The sequence below is a fragment of the Varroa jacobsoni genome, unplaced genomic scaffold (assembly GCF_002532875.2).
Source record: "Varroa jacobsoni isolate VJ856 unplaced genomic scaffold, vjacob_1.0 scaffold_260, whole genome shotgun sequence".
Classification (NCBI taxonomy): Eukaryota; Metazoa; Arthropoda; class Arachnida; order Mesostigmata; family Varroidae; genus Varroa; species Varroa jacobsoni.
The window spans coordinates 57,480-79,096 of record NW_019213162.1 but is presented as its reverse complement, the minus strand read 5'-3'; the positions used below and the strand labels follow the sequence as shown (position 1 = coordinate 79,096).

At 37.3% G+C, this 21,617-nt stretch overlaps 3 protein-coding genes across 8 annotated transcripts; 1 reads left to right on the top strand and 2 right to left on the bottom strand.

Moving 5' to 3' along the window:
- Positions 1–1,783: 1,783 nt before the first annotated feature.
- On the bottom strand, positions 1,784–4,194 carry eIF1A (eukaryotic translation initiation factor 1A). Its single transcript, XM_022830303.2, has 5 exons — positions 4,030–4,194; positions 2,965–3,048; positions 2,672–2,758; positions 2,237–2,478; positions 1,784–1,987 (listed from the first exon to the last, which is right to left on the bottom strand). The coding sequence occupies exons 1-5, from the start codon at positions 4,043–4,045 to the stop codon at positions 1,982–1,984; spliced, it is 435 nt and encodes a 144-aa protein (XP_022686038.1). The 5' UTR covers positions 4,046–4,194; the 3' UTR covers positions 1,784–1,981.
- Positions 4,195–6,576: 2,382 nt separating this feature from the next.
- Positions 6,577–12,533, bottom strand: LOC111258774 (ribosome biogenesis regulatory protein homolog). 4 transcript variants are annotated; one of them, XM_022830300.2, is made up of 6 exons: positions 12,446–12,533; positions 12,069–12,237; positions 9,628–9,778; positions 9,043–9,223; positions 8,174–8,274; positions 6,577–7,890 (listed from the first exon to the last, which is right to left on the bottom strand). In XM_022830300.2, the coding sequence occupies exons 2-6, from the start codon at positions 12,227–12,229 to the stop codon at positions 7,447–7,449; spliced, it is 1,038 nt and encodes a 345-aa protein (XP_022686035.1). In that variant the 5' UTR covers positions 12,230–12,237; positions 12,446–12,533; the 3' UTR covers positions 6,577–7,446. The 4 variants fall into 4 exon arrangements, with proteins under 4 accessions (XP_022686035.1, XP_022686033.1, XP_022686034.1 ...); XM_022830298.2 differs by having other exon boundaries at positions 12,371–12,525; XM_022830299.2 differs by having other exon boundaries at positions 12,069–12,234; positions 12,371–12,523.
- A 620-nt stretch (positions 12,534–13,153) lies between these two features.
- Positions 13,154–20,310, top strand: LOC111258776 (uncharacterized). 3 transcript variants are annotated; one of them, XM_022830305.2, is made up of 5 exons: positions 13,154–13,631; positions 15,013–15,259; positions 15,570–15,853; positions 18,277–18,473; positions 18,846–20,310. In XM_022830305.2, exons 1-5 carry the CDS (start codon positions 13,454–13,456, stop codon positions 18,939–18,941), a joined length of 1,002 nt encoding a protein of 333 aa, XP_022686040.1. In that variant the 5' UTR covers positions 13,154–13,453; the 3' UTR covers positions 18,942–20,310. The 3 variants fall into 3 exon arrangements, with proteins under 3 accessions (XP_022686040.1, XP_022686043.1, XP_022686042.1); XM_022830308.2 differs by lacking the exon at positions 18,846–20,310 and adding an exon at positions 16,726–16,868 and having other exon boundaries at positions 18,277–18,467; XM_022830307.2 differs by lacking the exon at positions 18,846–20,310 and adding an exon at positions 16,699–16,868 and having other exon boundaries at positions 18,277–18,467.
- The last annotated feature ends 1,307 nt before the right edge of the window (positions 20,311–21,617 follow it).

Below are 21,617 nucleotides of genomic sequence, written 5' to 3'. Positions count from 1 at the left end.
CATTAGAATTGTAGTGCCCTTCGTTGATCATTATTTACAAAAAGAGACTGAGATTAAACAAAAATGTTTATCATGAAGTTAGCGGGATGTGGAAAAAGGTTATAGAAGCAATGTCTGGCGACTACGATCAATGACAGGAAGCTGCTAATTGAACTCCTGATTTTTTGCCACCGGGATTTTTGTGATCAAGTATTGTCATGCAGTGCAAATGGTTTACCTCTGTTCATTAATCTTAACTGGTTAATGCAAGCTTTTTATCACATCGTTAATTGCGTACGGCTCACTTTAGCCATGATCGATGAACCAGGACTCATGAAGCCACAGTGGATAACACCTCCAATTTTTTAAGCTAAGTAGATGCAGTAAAATTGGGCGCTAGCACTGTGTAATGACTCGGCTTACACCACATACCTTCGCTTTTTGTTATTCATCACCACAGAAGGTCTTTCACTCATTTTCGAGTTTAAGATTTTCTTCAAAAAAAAAACCGACGGCCGACAGTGTTTCCAGTTCAAACTTCCGCTGGGTAAAAGGTCCATCTTCGTAGTTCCAAATAACTCATATTTGTAAACAGCTCAGGTTTTCCAGTTCTTCATTATTTACTACAACTCGTCTGCTGAAAGCTCGAGTGACGATAATCGAGCCAGCAGTGTCAGGTTTTTAAAAGTAGAAGGGCATTTCAAATAAAAAAATTGTTACAAAATATCGAAGCGTTATAAAAAATGATATTGGAATATGAAATCAATGTTTGTCACATTTTATACTGAACAACCTTACATTATAGAAAACATATGTACACAGAAATTAACTGTTTAATTGAAGCGAATAATTGTCTATTCCTTCCACTGAAAAATCGTCAACCAGGAAATTAAGTATCACAGGGTTTGCTCAATGAGAGAAACTCATCAATAGCACAAACGAACAAAAGCCTATAACCGGTTACTCTAAGGCTCAAGCAAAAATCTTGCAGTTAATCAATGAAAAGTGGCCCTACTAATGATGAACGCAGGCGAATTAAGCCGAAAAAAGCACCTTTTCGAACGAAGTAAACGCTAGAATTTTTACGTGTATAATGCTGTATGCACGAGGGAAGAAATCCCTATACTAACCTATAGCAAGAATCATATTCTTGCAAGCACAAGCTAGCCTATCAGGAAAAAAAAACTTTTCATCGTAACGAAAAAGCTTATTTCAGAGCCTTCGGTAAACGAAGTTTTTTCGCTTCGTTCATAGTATTTTTCCAATACTGTTCCTTTTTTTAACCATAAACTAGAAAAAAAAACATTACAATTGCTATTTTTACCATAAAAATAATAACATAATTTTCGCTAATCAATCATACACTTCTCATCAAATAGTGGACACAGGCTCGCTACATTCTGATTCATTCGCTGACTGCTTTGTGCTATTGTATACTATAGTGCGAAAGTAACAAATCACGATTAAATGTTTCTCGCGACGACTGACACAAATTTGAGTTGTAAGTATACCTGTACGCGATAATTATGACAATTTTTTAACACGTTAACTAGTAGTATCCACTATAAAGTGCGATGAGTCACGTGGAGTGAAAATCAATGGTTTTTGTTTTTTACTGCACACGTTGTGACGTATAGCTGTTTTTAATATAATGTTTATGAAATATTTATTCGAATACAAATTTAAGTTTCAAGATCTTTGCTGAGTTGTGGCACAAATGACTTAAAAAAACGATAAGAAGGCAAGCACACCTTGTATAATAACACGCCGTACTAATAAATGCACGTGAAAAAATATATATATATACATTTTGAACAATATATTTATTTAGATGTACTAAACTCTCGACGGCGCTCTTATTTTAATGAGTTAATGAATATTTTGATGCCTAAATAATTTTATGTAGCTTTATTATATATTTATATTATATAGGGAAAGTCCATAAGTCGCGGTTTCGTCGGGTTTAATACATAGTAGCTTTTTACAAGGGACCCTATGGAGCTCAAATCTGAAATTGTACAGCAAACATACGATCAATATTATTTAACAGGTTGTTACAGTCACCCATGTACCATATAAGTGATGACTGAGTTTAAAGTTGATAAAAAGAACTTTGCTGTTTAAGAAGCAAATGCCTCTCTTCTTACCGTTAAGCGCACTGTAGGCAACTTGAGGGCTAACCCGTCATCATCTACAAGAAAATGTATATAGGTTATAAATACTTATACTTTAATAGATAAAATTAAATCGCACATACATCGTCGATATCCTCGTCTCCTGAAACGTCGTCAAACTCAATGTTGTCGTCTTCTTCTTCTTCGCCAAACGCTGCTGTCTCGTTGATCTTCGCATGTTCCGGAAGCTCTCCGTACGCCTTTAGGTTTCGAGCTTCATCGGGGTTGTATTTTAGGATTACATCTGCTTTGGCGTCCTGGTAATCTCGCAAACCAACTAATATGATGTCACCCTGATTGATCCACACCTTTTTGCGTAACTTCCCTGAAATATAAAAAACGTAGTAGAAGGTAGTATTAATACTTAATTGGCTAAAGAAATGCGCCACGATGAAACGAATACGACATTCAATAAAAGTATGCTTTTTACAAACGGCGATAGTTTGTACGTGACCACTTTATAGACAAGCAAGGTACACTCTACTTACAAAGAAAAATTCAAAGATTTGATACTATACCTCGGATGTGACAAAGACGCTTAGTACCGTCGAAGCACAATGCCTCTAATCGACCATTGCCTAGCATCTTCACTACCTGCGCATACTCTGAAGTAGTCATTCGAAAACAACTTTGATGAGTAACGCTAACGAGACAGATTACATTACTTCTTCAATACTACTTCAAATTGATGTATGTATTGTGAAATTTCATTGCACTGAGAAAAGGTAAATAAAATTAATTGCCAATGAGTTTTATATAACTGAGGAAGCATGTTATAGCTTTCTTTTATGACAAACTCTAATTCATAAACCTTGTCCATCCTCCTTGAAAACCAACTCGCGTTTTTCTGCTTCGTTCTCATTCTTTCCTCTCCGTCTGTTTTTTCCTCCCTTTCCTGGAAACTCACGACATTCATTATCATTTTTCATTCGCAAAATTTCCTTTTTTCTATCATGGCAACCAGTAATACGTCACACTGAAAATTGCCGAAGATTAAACTGTCGACACAGTAAGAAAAAAGAACGTCAATATTAGCGTTCATTAGGAGCATGTATTACAGCGTAAGCAGCATGAAGAAACTCTATTCTTTATTTTATTTTTTGTGTACCATATTTACCTTTTACTTATATATTTTTACAGCTTGCAATATGTATTTTTAAATCGAGACATGTAACCTATTCGATAACTTATTGAATTTATCGAATAGGTTACATGTCTCGATCAAGGACTTAGTCAACCTTAAATAGGCACTAATATATAAAGAGCACAGAATGAAGTCGTACAGAAGCTTTATTGTGTTTATTGACAACAAAGAAAAATATATATTTTTGTTTGATTGACGAATTTACCTCTAAGTAAAAACCTGTCTGAAAAAGATAGCTACTAATATTTTCTTTTCCCTATTCTACTTTGCTTAGCGAAACGTACAAATTTCTATCATTAAAATCAAGTATTGTCGAATTAACCTCGTATCTCGTAAAACTTCTATGATCTTGCTCGTCATGACAGACTGGCAATATTGCCGATGCTAAAGTTGCGATCGGTCGGGATAAAGATGTTCATACGTCGGGTTGCGGCATTTTTTAATAACACCTTTTAAGAGAAATGGAAGGCGTTGATCTACACGATGTTACACAGCAAGCTTTCTCACTAGCAAAATGCTTGCCACTTAAGACAAATAAGAGGTATAAGGGCATTTGTGAGCGCACTGAGAAGCCCATATGTGGACGTTATCCTCACAATATGATTTTATAGTATGTCGGGTCTGTATGTGGCTCCTCGTATGTCACTATTCGGCATGGTGCTGGACGTTCCGCGTTCGGTAAGGGAAGATGATGAAACCACTGTGAGTATGAAGATAACACTATGAACTCACCCTTATTCTTCGGCATGTTAGTTGATCAGGCGTATTGTATTGGCGGCAACACAGCACGATTTGCACCGTTTTTCGTTGAATTTCACTAAAAAACGACCACTAATGGAACCCCCCTCCGATGGAAAGAAACTGGTCTGCAGAAAGAATACGCAGCGCTAGATCAAAATATGGAGTCGGCATTTACCATGCTGTACGAACGCGGAGTGATACATAGCTACTTAATGTTGATGCTGTTCTTGCTGTCATAACGACTGCGTGACAGACTAATATACGCGAGGCCTTCCCTCAGGTCTTCATTTCGTTTTATACATTCTTGATTTGCAGGTATACGGAGGCAACTAATTTCATTAATAATTGAACCATTATTACGACAAATTGCAGTAATACGTTAAACTATATTAAAACACTGAAACCAACCACTTTTACTGCTATGGCATAATCTTACATCGATGCTAAGATAAACTAATGTAGAGCTATTTTTTTTTTAGACTCCTCAATCTCTAGTGAAACTTGTAGGCAAAATAATAACATAAGCAAACGTTAGAACATAAAAACCGGATTCTATGTAATCTTATATTTTCAATCCTTATATTTATCCCGTTAAATGAGTAAGATTTTGTATTATATGCCGGTCGTCTCGAAAACAACCTTGACGATATTTGTCATGTCTCATGTATCGGCTTCCTCGACACAAATTTAATGAGTAAAACAGAAGTTGTGACATAGCAGCCTTCACCCTGCAGTAGAACCATCGCACAGCGATGTGTTAAAATGTTGCATTAATTATGTACGGCATTTTGAATGACTTAGATTACAGAAAAAGGCACCCCATAAATGCCGAAGATTACAAATCGTACCGCGTAACGGTGCAGGTCCGAAGAGCCTTGCTCCCCAGCCTCGCACCCATCTGTCAAAGTCTCTACGAATTTTTTAATCTATTTGTAACAGACCGTGACATTACATCGTTAAAGCAGAATGAAAGGGCTCAGGCACCATACGACATATCAGAAGAAAATCCACTATTTTAAGAAGTTAAGGATTGTCACAACATTAAACTAGAGCGGAAGAAACAGCTAGCTTAATCTACTAATACTGTTAGTTCTCCTTTGTGAGATCAAATACAATAGAGTAAAGAAAAATTCTACTAGAAACAAAAACTACAGGAAAGAAGAAAAATTTGTCATTATTTTGTTTTAACAGCAGCGACAACAACAATGTGAGTTGTTCTAAATAGTGTGAGTACTTAAGGACATGTTAGAGCAAGATGAAGGATAAGGAACTAGCTTTCGGCCTCGTGGCACATTGCGAATGTTAATGGACAGCATTACCGACCACACTTAATGCCGAACCGCTTACATGCATTGGCTATACATAGCCTGTGCTGATTTAAATAAAATTATAAACAATATAGAGTATACAAAGGTCGCGTTCATGTTTAAGAATGGGCCGAATGAATTCCGCAGTGTAACAGGTTTACTGGTAAAATGATAAAACAGCATAAGAGCAATGAAAATAGGACAGACGAACGGATTAACGTAACGAAACGACAGAACAATTGCAAGGAGTTAGGTTCAGAATCCAAGCTGAGAGCGAGCAGGTATGAATGCTGTGAGTTAGGTGGGAAGAGCGGTATAGCGGCGCTGGGCGTAAGCGTTCAGTATGCTTTTGTAGTACTCATTATCGTGGGTGAAGCCAAGAATTATAAAAGCATAGACTTTGAATATTCATGCAAGCGAAGGCAGATGGATGTAAAAGCTGTTCGTGATCACACAAGACGAGTGGCGGCGGGGGATCGGTGCTGATAAATATTTGAATCAGGCCTGTTCTGCCTTTTCATAGAATACAATACGCTTCTTGTTCAGTATTTAAATTCGTAATTGTGGAGGTGAAAGCTATTTTTTTTTCTCTAGTTTAGGGTAACAATTTTTAAATATAGATTCTATTTTTCTGGCCCTGACTGTAATAATAATAGCAATAATGAGCGTTATTCATCTTTGTTCTCTGTTTTATCTGCGAAAACGCAATTTAACGTATTTCTACTTACCGATCTTCAACACATGCATACATCTTTCTAAATCATGTTAGAGTGTTTGTATCGCATCACTCTAAATATTATGCATAATACGAATAGTGATGAACACATTTTATTTCACAACAGTATCCCCAAATCGGCTTTTACCCATTCATATAAACCAATCATAGTTTGACATAGAAGCTTATGTTTGTTACAAAGGTCTGAAACCTCTAAAATTTTAGTTTTCCTTTTATTTTTACAGTTCTAGAAGTACAATTGGTAAAAGATGCGCTCGTCTATATTTGATATTTATATATTTTACAGCGTCTCTTAATAAAATTTGACAGAATCAAAATAAAGCAAAAGAAATTCCTGTAAACCCATAGTTTCGCAAAAACTGTTCTTCAAACAATTTAAACAATTTTTTTGATATTAAGGAATTAATATTTTCATTAAGTAATATGTAATTGGAAGTGAATGCAACTCAGCAATATAAATTTTTACGTATGCATCTTTGTTTACAAAAAGTAGGCTTTTATAGAGAGGAAGTCTTTAATGTAGTAAAGCATTTATTATTGACATTGTAACCAATTTGGAGTTAATTAGCCGCGAGCCAAGTAGAGTTTACTATTACAAAAACGTTTTCAGTTTATTAGTACACTCTTATATTATAAACAAACATACCTCTGCGTGTGTCTAACATCTCGTTTTCAATGCCAAACGACTCAGCACTGCGTATTCAAGGTACGACATAAACAGATGACCTATTATAGGTGTCCACACTAGTTACTATTCCGTTAGAGTAAAATACCGACAGACACTTCTTAGATTAGTAAATGATAGTTCCGTTTAACAAATACACGGATTATTATTATTAATACACGGCTAATGAAGTTATCTTTCAACATGACACCTTAGCTTTCTAGTAAATCAAAAAAATTTATTTTCTACTGAGTTCTCATCAGGTAATAAGAGTGCCGAGCTGCTTTCTGAGATCGGCCTACTTTTCGTTCTCTTGTTTTTATAATAAAATATTTTCAGTTTCTAGCTATATATTAAAAAAATGCAGCAACTGGCGGTAGCAAAAAGCTGCTTCAATACCATTTTCGATATTGGATCACACAATTTATCTTCATCGCGTTACATATACTAGTAAATAGTTTTAATAACACATTTGTAGAATTACTATATTACATTCATTAGCTCAGCAAACATCCCTTTCCTGTCCTACCGTAACAATTACAAACTGAAGGTATTCTCAACAGTTGAACTAACCTTCACAAAGCAAGAACATCGCACTTACAGAAGCAGCAGTATCGACCAATTAACGTTTACGAATCGCGATTTCGTGTGTCAACCTTTTTCAAAAGGTTTTGCGCCAAAAGTAGATTTCGTTATCACCATCATCTTCTTTTGCTACCCTTAGCCTTTCCCTTGGACTTGCCTTTGAGCCTGTTGACTTTCGCCATTTTAATTGCAGCTTTTTTATTGCCAAGCCTTTTTGAACTCCTCGTGCCTCGCTTTCGCTCCTTTTTAGCTCGAATCTCTTGCTGGACATCTTTCTTCATTTGCTTTTCTACCACGCGGGCGTAGTTCAGCTTTGGTCGCTTATGGTCTAGCTCACCGAGAATTTTCAAAGCTCGATCTTTTTCAGTTGCTATCGACCCTATATTATCCTCGAAATGTCGCTTCTTTCCTTTAATCTTTGCCTCCTTCTCAAGTGCAAGTTTTCTGTCGAATTTTCCCATGGATGCCGTGCTGCTCTTAGCTACAGCAGCAGCTTTGGATGCCAACGAAGGCGTAAGTTTCTGCGTCGGCATTACAGATGAGATGGCCATCTTGTCGATCTGAAATGTACGAATAGAGTTTAAAATAGTGCATTTTTCTACCGTTTTTCGTTGCTAAGTTAATGCAAGCAGCTAGGCCAACTGGTATAGGGTTTACGATCCTTATCCCATGTTATACTAAATTCATCGTTAATTTTAGTGACGCGTTCCAGAGGCACTTTTGCTTAAAGCGAAAATCTCACTTGCGTTAGAATCTGGCTGATTGCGCCCACAAAATGGAATAAACTAAATAAGATATGTTTAAAAAACATAGAGCCGAAACAATTGCGAAATTCGTAATTACCTTGTGCGCTCTCTGGATATTTCGAAGCCTCTGGAGTTCGTTCTTCGCTACCCGTTCCCTCTTCTTGGCCTTCAAAACCTGGAATTGGTCTTCCATAGGATCTGGAGAAAGCGATAATGTAGATAAGTACACGAGAAAGTACGTGAAGCATTAAAAATAACTTTTTCAGGTGTAGTTATCGTCCTATCGGATATACTTGCCTATATGTAACTGTAACTTAATAAAAAGCGGGAAGATCTTCACATCAAATACTATACCTATCTCTTTTATTTTTATACGTCATATTTAGATAATCATGCTTCTATGTGGATTTCATAATCTGACTAAACCGTGACATAAACACCCCCTTCTGTAAATAAAACTGTCGTTCACTTTGATGTGCACAGGACCGAAATTGTATGTAACGCGATACAAGTGTACGCAGTTTGGAAATTGGGGAAATAAACAAAAAATTAAGACTTTCTTGCAAAGAACGAAAGGAAACATGAGAAATACCTCATTTTGCACACATGCGAATGTGATTATACAATACCATGTGTATCGTCAAATATATAGTTGGTTGTAGATATGCCTACGCTATGTAAGGGGAGGGCAGATATATTTATATTTGCCCTTATCTTGCAACCCGATGGGAAAATATGGTAAATACAATTAAAATTGTAGCACAGTCCTGACGTCGTGAAAACCGTGCAATATTAGTAACATTAATAGAAGTATAACTACATAATACAAATATAAGTTAGCCTAATTTCTGCTCAAATGTATTCTTCACTTGTGTTAGCTATAATGTTGGATTACCGTGGTGAAAAGATTTATTCAACTATGATACGCCAGATCAAATCTTGCAAAGCATAAAAAAGGTCATTTACCTGCATTGTCCGGAACCGGGAGGACCCAGACATCCTTTTCGGAATTCACCCTCCGGTAGCCAAAGCGTGGCTTCCATTCCGCCATTGTTTCATCCCAAACGAGTTTCTCCTTTTTCTGTGTTCTTAAACCCTTCTTACGACGGAATTCTTCCCATTTGGTCAAAGGTTTGGGCTTCGGGCACTATAGATAGACCATTCGTATATGTTAATGTGTAGTAGTTAATGTGCTCGTATCTGTCTAACGCGTAGCGGGCAAGCATGAAAGTATGTCCAAAGAAACGGGTGCTTTGGAATGCTACTTCAGTCAAGCTCTAATCCTGCGCGTACACGTCACATGCAAATGAATAGACACGTTTTCATAGAACATTCAAATTGTAAAAGCTGATTAGGACATAGTCCTAGTACACGATGATTTAAGTAACCGTTTGCTATATATAAATTGGGACGTGTGCATATAACTCAAGTGAATCGCACCCCATAGACCTTTTGATTTTACGAATTTCAAAACCGTTTCAAGCTAAAGGTAAGCTTCCTTCATATATGAGAAATTCATTAAGCATCAGAAACAAGCTTAACGATACTCACTGGTTTTTCTCGAGGTAGTCGCGTTACAGGTGCAGGTAGTTTTATGACTACGGTGTCTTCACGAACTTCCGTGGGAATTGTGAAGAGAGCGTTCATTAGTAACTGGACATTGTCTCGCGTTAAAGTGCGAACATAATCCTCAACATTTGACCTGAAGATGATATCAAATATAAAATTATTCATTGCGTATTTGGTTTCATGTATTAGATCTTTCCGTATGCTTCTCGGTGCTTATTTGGAGTTGTACATATCATTTGTCAAATGCTTTATTTTTTATCATTTTGATACAAATCTAGTACTTATCCTAAAATGTTTATATTAAGCAGGTAACGTTTTACTGAGATCCTTGATATTTCCTATAAGCACTAAATATAACAAGAGTGTAAATTACCTATTATAATATCCAACTAGCTAAAAAATCTACAATATTTTTCGAAGTGGACACTCATAAGGTAATGTTAACCATTTAAAAATATTACTTTGAGATGTGAGCAAGTCGTAATGACGGGAGATGTTTTTTCTTGGGACGTGGTTATGCCGACTGCGGTTGGATAATAAAGTTAAATACTGTATGAAGTACACCGAAAACTCGTATGGACAACAAAACGCTTCAGTCCGATTTACTAGAGCGGGGAACAAAAAGACGATTATTCTTCCAGAAAATCGAATTTTTCTCTTAACCAATTAAGGAGTATACACAAGCCTCATCAACAATTTGAAATATGGTTCTGTATGGGTTCTAAAACCGACCTTTCCGGATGAACTGATTTATATATTAGATAATAGCTGGTATTTAAAATGACTATTTTCGTTGCTAAATTTGCTGGTTGCTTTTTTGAAGTTCGGTAAGTGTTTAATTTCTAGATCGGTAATCGTGAGTCGATTCGATTCTTGGGTCATTCTTACGCCAAAAGTACATGTGCATTGACTGCTATTGGTGATCTAGTGGTGGCAAGCAAGGTGACATTGGCTTTTATAGGTGCTCCAAATCAAGAGTGAGGGCAAACGAAGAGATTCTGTGTATTCTCTTGCACATTGTGATCTGATTAGCTACTGTACGTCTATGATTTTGCTGCTGCGCCGCTCTGTACTGATAAGGTCACTGTATATATGTAAAAATCGGTTTTGAGCTAACAGGAAAAAACCGTTCTTAACTCAGCTGCATAGGTAATATGTGGTGGAGAAAGAAAACTTTATGGAGGATCGGGTAATAACAATGACGTGGTACATGCATGAATTAGTTTAATTGAATTGGCTCGACATCGAACTTTTCTGACGATACTCTGCCGATGTTTTTAGAGTTTTTTGGCTTTCCTTCATTTATGTCAAATTTGACTAGGTAGTTTGCTGCTTTCGGGGTACGTGAATATCTGGTACACTACTGGTTTTTTTCTATTAATGTGGTTAACGTGTTGGACACTGATTGAGCTGTACTCTGCTGGATCATTTACGGCATCTGTTTTGCGAGTTGTTACTATAGGAACCAACTTTCCGACTATGATATTTATCACATGCATTAGACAAGCGGATATTACACTTTTTACACAACTCAAGATGTGGGTTTACATTTTTTTTAGTTTGCAGCGAAACTTCAGATGGAGTTGAAAAAGGGCAAAGCTCTGGGTTCTGCGAAAAGCGTTGGTAAGTGTCCAGGTACAAGATTTAACGATTTTCGTGCCGGACGATCTTCGTGGCAACTATATAAAATCTAAATGCATTTAAAACCTTAATGATAATTTAGGTCCTGCCAGTGAAACTAATACGAAACTTTATTGATACGGCGCGCACTCTTCCACCCATCATAACTGTTTGCGAGATCTAGTTTTGCCCCTGAGCGCACGAAGACCTTACAGGGCTAACAAACTGTAGGTATATTTTCTAGAAAAAAAACTATTCTCTAGAAAGACTTTCACAGTATCTGATATGTTTGCGTAGGGCACGACAGTGGCAAGTGCGGGAGCCCTTGAATTCGACAAGATCGGCGCATGTCTTCAGACTAATTCGAAATGCGGCGTAGCTGGTGTGTACCGGAAGCATAGTATGCAAAGTTTGAAATTTGTTCGCGACCGACATTTCGTTGTAGAGTACATTCCATGACTTTGCAAACAATGTGCATTTAAATTGCTTTAGACATACCATAGTTTTGTGTCTTGTAATAGAATACTACCTTCGAAACAGCCCAAAATGCCACAAACCGGTACTCGATAATTTACGTAGGTGCGGGGGATGAGTGTCTCTAATCGAATATTAAATAGAACTGTTACTAAAGCCACTTCTATGGAGAATTAGTTCTCAAAGATATTTATGACAAGTTTGCCTGACGGTAAACCATTTCTGTCATTATGGCAATTAAAATAGATCGATGAAATTATGTTCATGTTGCGTATATAGCCGAAATAGCATAAAAGTTGTCTGAAAAAAGCTTAGTCATATGAACATACTTTAGTTTGTAATCCTCAATCGCATTGGGATCCACGACAAGGAGCTCTCCAAGATCCAGCTCACAATCGATTGGTTTGTTAACTTCTATGCTGCGAAGCGAATCGCCTCCGTCTACCGTTAGAGCGTCTGCACCAAGGATGTCTTCTACGCAATGTGCCATTTTCACTACTGGTAATCAAAGTTTTGCTGTTAATAATAGGGAAAAGCCAAACGATCTCAACACAAAAAAGTATATGTTCAAATTCAATACCAGTATCGACGCTAGTCACTGTACATCTGTTAATCCTATAATAAGCCTTACAGCCAGAGAAAGAACACTTCCCGGGTCATTAACAAAGCAACACGCAACTAGTTTCTCATTTCAAGAACTACGAACGTTGTTCAATAACGCGCTAAGAAAGCAGTCGCCGTCTGCGTTGTAATATTTTTGTCTGATTCTTAACACAGAGCAACGAAATGAAGTGTGAGTTGGATTCTACCACCACGTGGGCTTGAACCGCCCCACCACCGCCTATGGGGGATCTAGTTGGCTGGTGAATACAATAATACCGGCAATGCAAAACATGCAAAATTTGGATCTCTATAATTTGAAACGAATTTTATCAGCTTGAAAATGCGCAGACAAATATTTTTGTTAGATCTTCTCGTTCCGTAGCAGTATTTAATGAATAGATTATGCAATTACACAACTACATAGAAAACGTATCTTCAAAATGTTGCACGCTCTTAATATTGCAGCACGATAATATTGCAAGACATTGGCATCTATTTTTAACATATCTGATCTTATAAACACATTTTTTTGGTCGTACTGCTCTAAAAATTGGTTTATCCATCGGTTTCCAACGAAAGCGGCCAATGGTTTTGATCGCTAGACGATCTGAGTAATTATATGTTAAAATTTTTCAAGTAAATTTGCTTATTTTGAACTTCTATTATTTAATACAACTTAGGTGATTCTTATTTGCAAATACATTATAATAGCTACTACGTTTCAGAAAATATTTCCAAAAAGTATACCGAAGATAGTCATAAGTAGTTGATCTCGAAACACTGAGACTAAATGGCTGGGTGTGGGGTTTACTATTTGGCGCGTTGTGCTACAATCGATCGCCGAAAACAATGATGAGCTCGTTTTCGCCGTAATTTGTGGAAATTTAAATAGGTTATGACGTTTGGATTTAAAAGTGTATGCACACATGTTGTTGTGAAAAATATCTTTGCAAGAAAAAGAATCCTTAGTAGTCATCGTTGAGGCAATCTGAAGCAGTGATAATTAATTGCTGCAACGACACAATGCACGTCTGATAGTCAAAAATCAGGTTTCGAATAAATTCAGGGGTAGGCGATTGTACTTAGAGTGAATGAAACTCCATGTTTAACAATGCCGCCAGGTAATCGGCGCGCCCTTCGTTCGGTGGAAAATAAACTTAGTGATCCAGATATACACTATCTGAACACTGGAAGTAGACGGACAGGAGCGCCAGATGATTCAAATGATACAAAAAAGAAAACGCCAGTGCGAAGAAGTTATAGGAATAGTGTTAGTCGGCTTCAAAATCGTGAGTTCTTAATAAGTATTATAAGTTCAATGAATTAGACACATGATTAGTTTAATGTTTAAATTCATCGAGGTTTGAATACAGGACCACGTTAAGCATTGTATTTATTTGCGAAGTGTTAATTTAAACCTCGAGTATATTTTTCTTTTCGTAGTAGACAGACGCACATCAAGATTTATGATACAACCACACGCTATTGAGTTTTGAAATTATCTTTCAGTGAAGTAAAATGCTCAAAAGTACTTTCTTCGCCTTAGCCTTCTTCCCATTAGATACGTCTTCCCATTTTGGTAATAATTAATTTTCCATCCATTTTATGCGACAGAGCCTATAGATACTCATGCTTTCACCTAACTTATTTCAAGCGAATTCAGATGAAAATTGACCATTATGAATTTGCAGATTCATTGAGCTGGGGTCGCAATACTATACATTTATTATTCACCTGTGCCTCACGGTCGGGTATTGCACGTATTGTGACGTCGGTAAGTCAACAAGGGCTCTTTTTAAAAACATATAGCATTTAATAGGGGCGATCAATGGGGCTCGTATTGTTTGGGAAATACCTATAAGCCTATCTATTTTGTTTCATCACTCCCTCTTGGTATCATTCAACGAAGTAAAGATTAGTTAGACTCCTGGACCTCACTGTATGACAACGTTAAGAACAGTCGCTTTTATTGAGTTGCTTGGCAGGAACTGGCTCATTCTGAATATGGGCCTGACACCTTAACTCTGGTTCGATATCATGCTTCACTTTTGTCAAGGCGGGCCTAATCTAATTCCATAACATCAATTCTTGTTAATCTCCAAGGTATATAGACTGATCTGCAGATTATACTTGGTTGATGTAACCGGTTCTTTCGATAGGGTATCGACGATTCCGTTTGCTCAGTTAGGGTGTACGGGCTTGCCAATTCAACAGTACATTACAACAATAAGTAGAAGCTCGATTGAGAACCAACGACACAATGCTACTTCAGCTAAAAAAGATAGAACGCAACAAAGAATCATGGTGCGGTAAAGATTACCGTTATATTTTTAAAGCAGGAACGTCTTATGCATTTTAGACGGTATGGATGAGAAGGGTGATATTTAATGATTTTTGATTAGCTGAATGACATCGGCCTTGACAAGTGTGGGTTAAGGGGCAGATCTTTTTGTGAGGGTACACGTTTATTCTTGCCGATTTCATGACCACGGAATGCGATGAAGCATTAATATTTTCAATATTCATAAAGTGAAGCTCATATCTGAGTTGGTACAATACATACGTAATGGAAATATTGTGAAGCATCTATTTAATACATGATACGCTGACTTTTGCTTGCATGGTATTGAGTAATAGATCTTAGTAAATATATCAACTTCCTGTTTACAGAGCACGCACGGCACACTGCGTTCATTGACAGTCCAGCATGTAACTTCGCGCGAACTGCTGACGGTGACAATTCAGAATTCGTGATTCCGTTGCCGCCTTCAGCGAAGTCGCGTCGTCAACTGAATTGTCGACTTCGGCACTCACCATCACCATTTATCGAGCCACCATCGTTTGAACTTCTGCTGGCACCTTCCAGTTTAGAACGCAGGAAAGGACCGAGAGAAAGCACTCCTGCTGACAGCATTAGGTATAATTTTAATACTACACTCCTTAGCATATGGCCGCATTCATTTACAAGCTAGCCGTATTACTAGTCTGACTATTAAGAATACAATAATGGTCAGAATCGTAATAATACTGACATATTATTTATAAATCTCCAGTATAGAGTGCACTGCTTTGGATTAACACTTAATAACAGTATTCGTATTTCCTATTCCAATAATTACTTTTAACGGGTAAGTACTCCTACCTTGCTGCAAGAAAACGTACACATATATTCCAAAAGCCATTCGACGTATCTATCGTAAATTCTTCCACTCTGTGTACGATTTCAGAGGAGATACTCTTCAATCTCTAACTCGACAAGGCTCATTTGATGCGGAGTCATCGCATCCAAATTCGACGTTGCCGACGGTGTCCTCGTCGTATGGGTTCGTTAACACAGTCGATCACGTTTTTCTCGATGACGAAGACGACAGTCTACCGCATGCGTACTCAACTTTCTTCGAAACATCTACCCTCGATAGCAATCGCGGTTGTAACTTACTCAAGCCGAAATTTATTGAACCAACAAACTTCTTCCCAGGAGATGATATTGATGAAGACGTTCCATGGATTGGTAAGAATCCGATGATCTCCTATTCGCTTTATGGAAGATACCATACAGCTATCAACGGCATGTTTTCATCTGTTCTGTGCGTTGTTATCAATGGCTGAAATGTCTGTGATCGAGAAAGCCGGGAATCATTTGCATCTTCACTCTTCAATCTATGTAAAATAGTTTAAATTCCAATAAATAGGAAATAACACACTAAGGGATTTTGTGAGACAGATTGTAGTTTGACGCAAATGTGTAAAAGACAGAACAGGGATTTAGAAATAGGAAAAACGTTTGTCCTAGAGTTACACGTACCAGCGTTCCAGATAGCTTTTCGGACCAATAGCTGTAATCGGACAAATAGGAAAAATAAGTGCAATATGTATGTGTAGAGCCACGTAGCATAGCTACCATATGCGACCTTGCAGTGTCGTGAAGACCGATGATTTTGCCTCATCTATTATGTATTCCGCATTGCATAGCTCGGCTTGTTCTCCAAAAGCATTTTTAATGTAATTAAGATCCTTCCAATTCTAGAAATAGAGATGTAGCTTGGTTCCTAGACGTATCCGACGGAACTAACCATTATTCTTTCTGCTTTATATGGATGTGCGGACACTATTTTTCCCTATCAATGACGATTCTTTGCAACATTTGTCAACTTTGTCATTGTGGCTACATGTTGTTTGGTGCCAAACGAAATCCTGAAAGGAAATTATAAGCCGTATGCTTAATTTGGGGGCATAAAAGTTTCTTATTTCTGAGTAAAGTCTAATGAACTGAGGTGCTCGTCGTTAACCAAATGACTACTGTTTATCTTGTAACTAAATTCACGGACTGTTACCGGCCGTCTTCTTTCGAAGAAGCTTTAAATCGGTCTTCATCGATCACAGATGGCCGATTGGGGTGGGGTGCAATCTCCAGCTTCGCGATATTATTCTCGAACTTCGCAAACCAGTCCTCTCAATTAGAAGCCTGGCTGTATGCACCACAAGTATTTCACACTGCTGGACAGTTGTTGGACCTTGGCAAAGAGGTAAAACTTTAAAATAGTTTTTTTCAAGTAAAACCTCCATATACAGAAAGTGAACACGACGCAAAATTTCATTCGCTACACCACAAAATTACAACAGGTGAACAGAGTAGGGAAAACACTTTCAAAATACGTATAGAAGCAAACAAACATTGAAGAGGTAAAAAGGCAAATGGAACATCACAAACAGACCCAAACTACTCATGTTCCAAGCCTATATATGAAACACAAACAAAAAAGGAATTAACAACACAAGATCAGAATGTAGAAGACATATGAAACGCTTAAAAGAATGCCTAATAGAAATACAAATAATCGCTAATATATTATTGTGAAAAATGTATGTATTTATGATGAAGGCAAACAATGTATGCGATATCTACATTTATACAGTGTTGGCTTTAGGTTGGTGGATTAACCTTAACAGTACCATTTGCACTATTAGTGAAGTATTCTTCGGAAAGCAAATATTATTAATGCGCAATAAACACAAGCGACTTCAATTGAACTTGTCCATTTGATAGTAAGCTACTACATGAACTCTCATCGCAATCGATTAGGAGTTGTTTAATAGGCTAGCGAATCCATTCTATCAAGTTAATATCGGCAGCTGGTTAGTAGTTTAGGTAGATCTTTCACGATTCTTAAAGACAAAACTGGATTATGTCAAGTGCTTCTTTAGCTACGAGAGCTATATCTTCGAGCACCACGTGGGTCTGAGTAGCACAAGACTATTTCAAAGTGAGACCAACTTCTTTGACAATGAAGCAAAGGACTACTGCAACACATGTGGAATTTGCCACCATTGCACCTGATTAATAAATGAATTAAAATTTAGGAAAGGAATTATAAAGTTTGTATTGGGTATCGAATCACCATTATGAGCGCAGACAAAGTTGTGAGCACTGGGCAAGATGACTACAGATTCTCGTACCGAAATTAACATGCTGTTGTATGGCAGTACTACCACTTAAGTGGATATCACAGAAGTCTTCCCTTATTAGGAGTATAGCTAGAAGCATACAATTTTAAATAATCTATGTACAATGCGTAAACAGTGTCGATTCAAGAAATATCAAGCATTAGCTCATGTGCGCAACGTAGCTGCACAAAAGAGAAGCTATACAGAAGACTTGTGGCACAGTTAGCGAACAATAGCGCTTGAACGGCCCTCATTTAATCGTCTGTTAATTCTCTGTCAGTCAGACACTTGCGCAAACGAGCGTTGGTTCCATTAGCAGACGATAAGAAAGTATTATGGTTAGTAGTTTCAGCTCAAACCCGCTATTACTGCTGGATCCCATTGATTATCCAGTTGATATGAAAGACACAAAGTTATGCATATATTTAGAATACGTGTTTCTGTTTACAACATGTAATATTAGGGAAATGATCTTTGTGCTCTACATAGGAAAGATCAGTCGTACATATGGCCGAAGGAAAGGTCAAAATGGCAGCTTGGCTAGACTGATTCCTCGAGACCGTGGTGAATCATCGCATTCAGAGGGCAAAGATCTTTCCGACGAAGAAATTCCGATGTCAAGGGAAGAGAAGGCACCTGAAAAGGAAAAAACCAAGACTAGGAAAAAACGACCCCCTCCTCTGCCGGTAAGATGATAATTTGTTGTATGCAAAATGTATTAAATCCTCTTGATAACTTCAATATTCTACAAACGAAGTGCGTATCGACACAGAAAATTGGCTTAATATAACATTGTCAATGCTTCAAGTAATCTACCGACCCCGTATTAGTGTGCTACGAGAGAGGCACGCGATCTTCGGTGACTACATATATCTACATTTATACATATCTACATTTATAGAGAAACATAATTAATTTTTTTTTAAGTTAATGCTTTCATAGGTCTAAGACTAGCAGCAAAATGTGCAGTATTTCTCAAGAAAATTTTGTTTATTTCAATATAAATTATTATCTAAATTTTTTTTATCTAAAGTAGAATATGCATATTTATTTTACAGCCGGGCTTTAAGGAGTGGGCAAATCGGACCAATGCAGAATTTGAAGAAATAGAGAAGCATCGACTTTTCATTGATACGGAGCGCCGTGCTTCTTGAAGACCAATTTAAGACGTTAATAGTGGTATCAATTTCGAATAATCGCTGCGATGCTACATGTAATTGAATGCATAAGATGTATGATTTTGTCTAAGTAAACCTTTATGAAAGCACCGAATGTCTCTTCTGCTGTGATAAATACTCAGTGCTGCTACAATATGTCTTTATCATTCTACTTTGAGAAGGGACGCAGCTGCTTTTTTGTTGATGACCGTTCTCATTGCATTAAAAGTCTAAGAAGTAGTTCGCTAAAATAACACACATTTGATTCATATTATACGTTATGCATATTATATATATCGATGAATAGAGGTTTGAATAGCTAATCAGTCAAAGGAAACTTCTGGTGAATAACGAACTTCAGTGGGGCATAGCGACTGAAGTTGGTGGACCAACCCAACCATATACAATGAGCCAAACTTTTGTGGATAGAGGACATCCAAATACCATTCTCAGAACCTCTATAATACTCTACAAAGTATAGTCGTGTCATCGTGTACGTTAGAGTACAATTGGTCAGCGTTCAAGCATTTTATCGAACATACTGACAATTCAGCCGAATATTTTCGTTCCATTTGATTCAATGCTAACAGATCTGCGAACCAAGTTTCTTGCCCGTCGTAAAACTCTTTCTGTATTCATAGACAAACATGCCGTGCGGAACGCATTGGAGTATTATTTCTATGGAGTTTTAAATATGGAACTTCCAGCTATTTTGGTGTGGGAAAGGTGCACAGATAATTTGTGTTTATAATTTATTATATCTACTATTTTAGAGCTCAGGAGGCCCGACAGCGCCCATATGACAAACGTCAAGTGTTACTCACCGACTGCTGCTTGAAGTGTACGTTTATTGCCTTTCCTATGTATCATGTCATGTATAAAGACCAGGGGAAAACGGTCCTTCTGAGCTGAGAATGTACAAAATCAGGAAACTGGAGAGCACCAATTAATTGACGACGGTCTTTCACGCTCTTTTCCGATTCAGCACTTCAGATCAATAGTTACTGCCATGTTGGTATCTCTCGCTTAAAATGTCACGTGGTGTATCCACATGTAACTTCGTAGAGGTTGGTAATGGTGCACCGCACATGGCACTCTTCTGTGCTATTGTAAGTGCTGTATACCGATAATTTCAACATAGTGCTAACAAACCCTAAATTAAAGTGGATTATCAAATAACGCTAAGAGGCGAAAAACGGTGAGCAGGTGTCTTGCAAAAAGAACAATATTTGAAATAACATGCCGATTTTAATTTATTTTGATTTTTCGTTCTAGAGCCCACCTTATTAACGAAAGCAAAATGTAACTATACCAAGAAAAATAGAAATAAAATCAAATGTTCATATGAATTTTTCGTAAAACATCATTCATCGGTGTTATCATGTTAAAATTATAAAAGCATAAAAATGTGTTAGTTTGCCCCTGATGGCCTACCACATATGTGTATTTCGCGCAACGCACGGGGTTTGCTTGATGGACTCAGAGACGAACGACTGACGCAGCGTTTAGAGGATCGTTCAATGTAATTGAATAACCACAATATATGCGTGAGCAAAGCACATCAAAGATACGGGCCAATATGAAGACAGACAGCATCATTCTAATTATAACAAGATCGAACTCCTCTGCTACAGTTGATTATTAAAATGTGATGACTTCTAACTATGCGTAGTTTACGTAGGTGCGATTATCCCATCAGCTGTCGTGCATGCCTAGTATGTGCATACAGGCAACGAATGACAGAACAAAGTGCTATAATCGGTAAAAAATCGCTGTGGAATTCTAGCGTACGCTCATAGGTGACTTACTGGTTTCTAACTGTTGGCCGCGTCATCAGCTCAGAGCAGCTGATTCTCACTCAGCTGGTGCTCAGCTCACTTTCTCGACGGCGGTTCAGAATTATATCACCGAATTCTGCTACAAAATCTGCGAGAACTTTGAGATTACCGGATTTATCTAGGACTCCCTAACAGGTTGCAGACCAATTACAAGTAGCCGTAAAGAGCATTTGTTGGGATTTCGGAACATATGACTTAATAAGCGAATCTCTTGAGCTAAACATCTCATGGAAATATTTGCGACGCCCATATAAAGGAATACAAACCCTTACTTAAGTCAATCAAATAATTCAAGCAGCCACAGTAGCTATTCCTGTAGATATTGCACTTGAACTATAACTAATGCTATAATAGAAATCAGTGGGGTGATATTCTGCCAGTTCTGCCTAAGTTAAATTGGCTTTTTTTACAATAATTTGTTACTATTTTAACAAAAAAGAAAGAAAGATTCTTTAAGCGTCCAGAGACTTTTGGCTTATTATATGGAATTTAGGTATACTACAAGACCTTCTTCATTAACACGTAGCTAGAGAAATAGTAATTTGTTGTCGAGCGAATCAGATTTGCAACGTTCGGTCATTATAATGATAGCAGGAATAAGTAAGCGGTTACATAGATGTAGCATCGAGTAGATGTAGCTTGTATAATGCTGTATAAATAGAATATGGGTACTGTCCTTTAAATGATGTAGTTCGATAAAATTTCAACTTCTTTGATCAAACAGCCGACAACTTCAAGTCGTATTATATTACAATATTATATAGTTTATTGTTGTTCTGCTTTCTCTTTGTTGAACAAAAAAGTCGAACGAATCTGAAACTTAGACCAACAGACA

Coding starts and splice junctions, on each gene's coding strand:
- eIF1A (XM_022830303.2), bottom strand. Junction 2,759..2,964: donor TTTCAAGGAGGATGGACAAG/GTTTATGAATTA, acceptor TGACTACTTCAG/AGTATGCGCAGGTAGTGAAG. Junction 2,479..2,671: donor GCGTCTTTGTCACATCCGAG/GTATAGTATCAA, acceptor TTTATATTTCAG/GGAAGTTACGCAAAAAGGTG.
- LOC111258774 (XM_022830300.2), bottom strand. CDS start 12,229: ATGGCACATTGCGTAGAAGACATCCTTGGTGCAGACGCTCTAACGGTA. Junction 9,779..12,068: donor ATTGAGGATTACAAACTAAA/GTATGTTCATAT, acceptor TATCATCTTCAG/GTCAAATGTTGAGGATTATG. Junction 7,891..8,173: donor ATATCCAGAGAGCGCACAAG/GTAATTACGAAT, acceptor CGTACATTTCAG/ATCGACAAGATGGCCATCTC.
- LOC111258776 (XM_022830305.2), top strand. CDS start 13,454: ATGCCGCCAGGTAATCGGCGCGCCCTTCGTTCGGTGGAAAATAAACTT. Junction 15,260..15,569: donor ACTCCTGCTGACAGCATTAG/GTATAATTTTAA, acceptor GTACGATTTCAG/AGGAGATACTCTTCAATCTC. Junction 15,854..18,276: donor TGAAGACGTTCCATGGATTG/GTAAGAATCCGA, acceptor TGCTCTACATAG/GAAAGATCAGTCGTACATAT.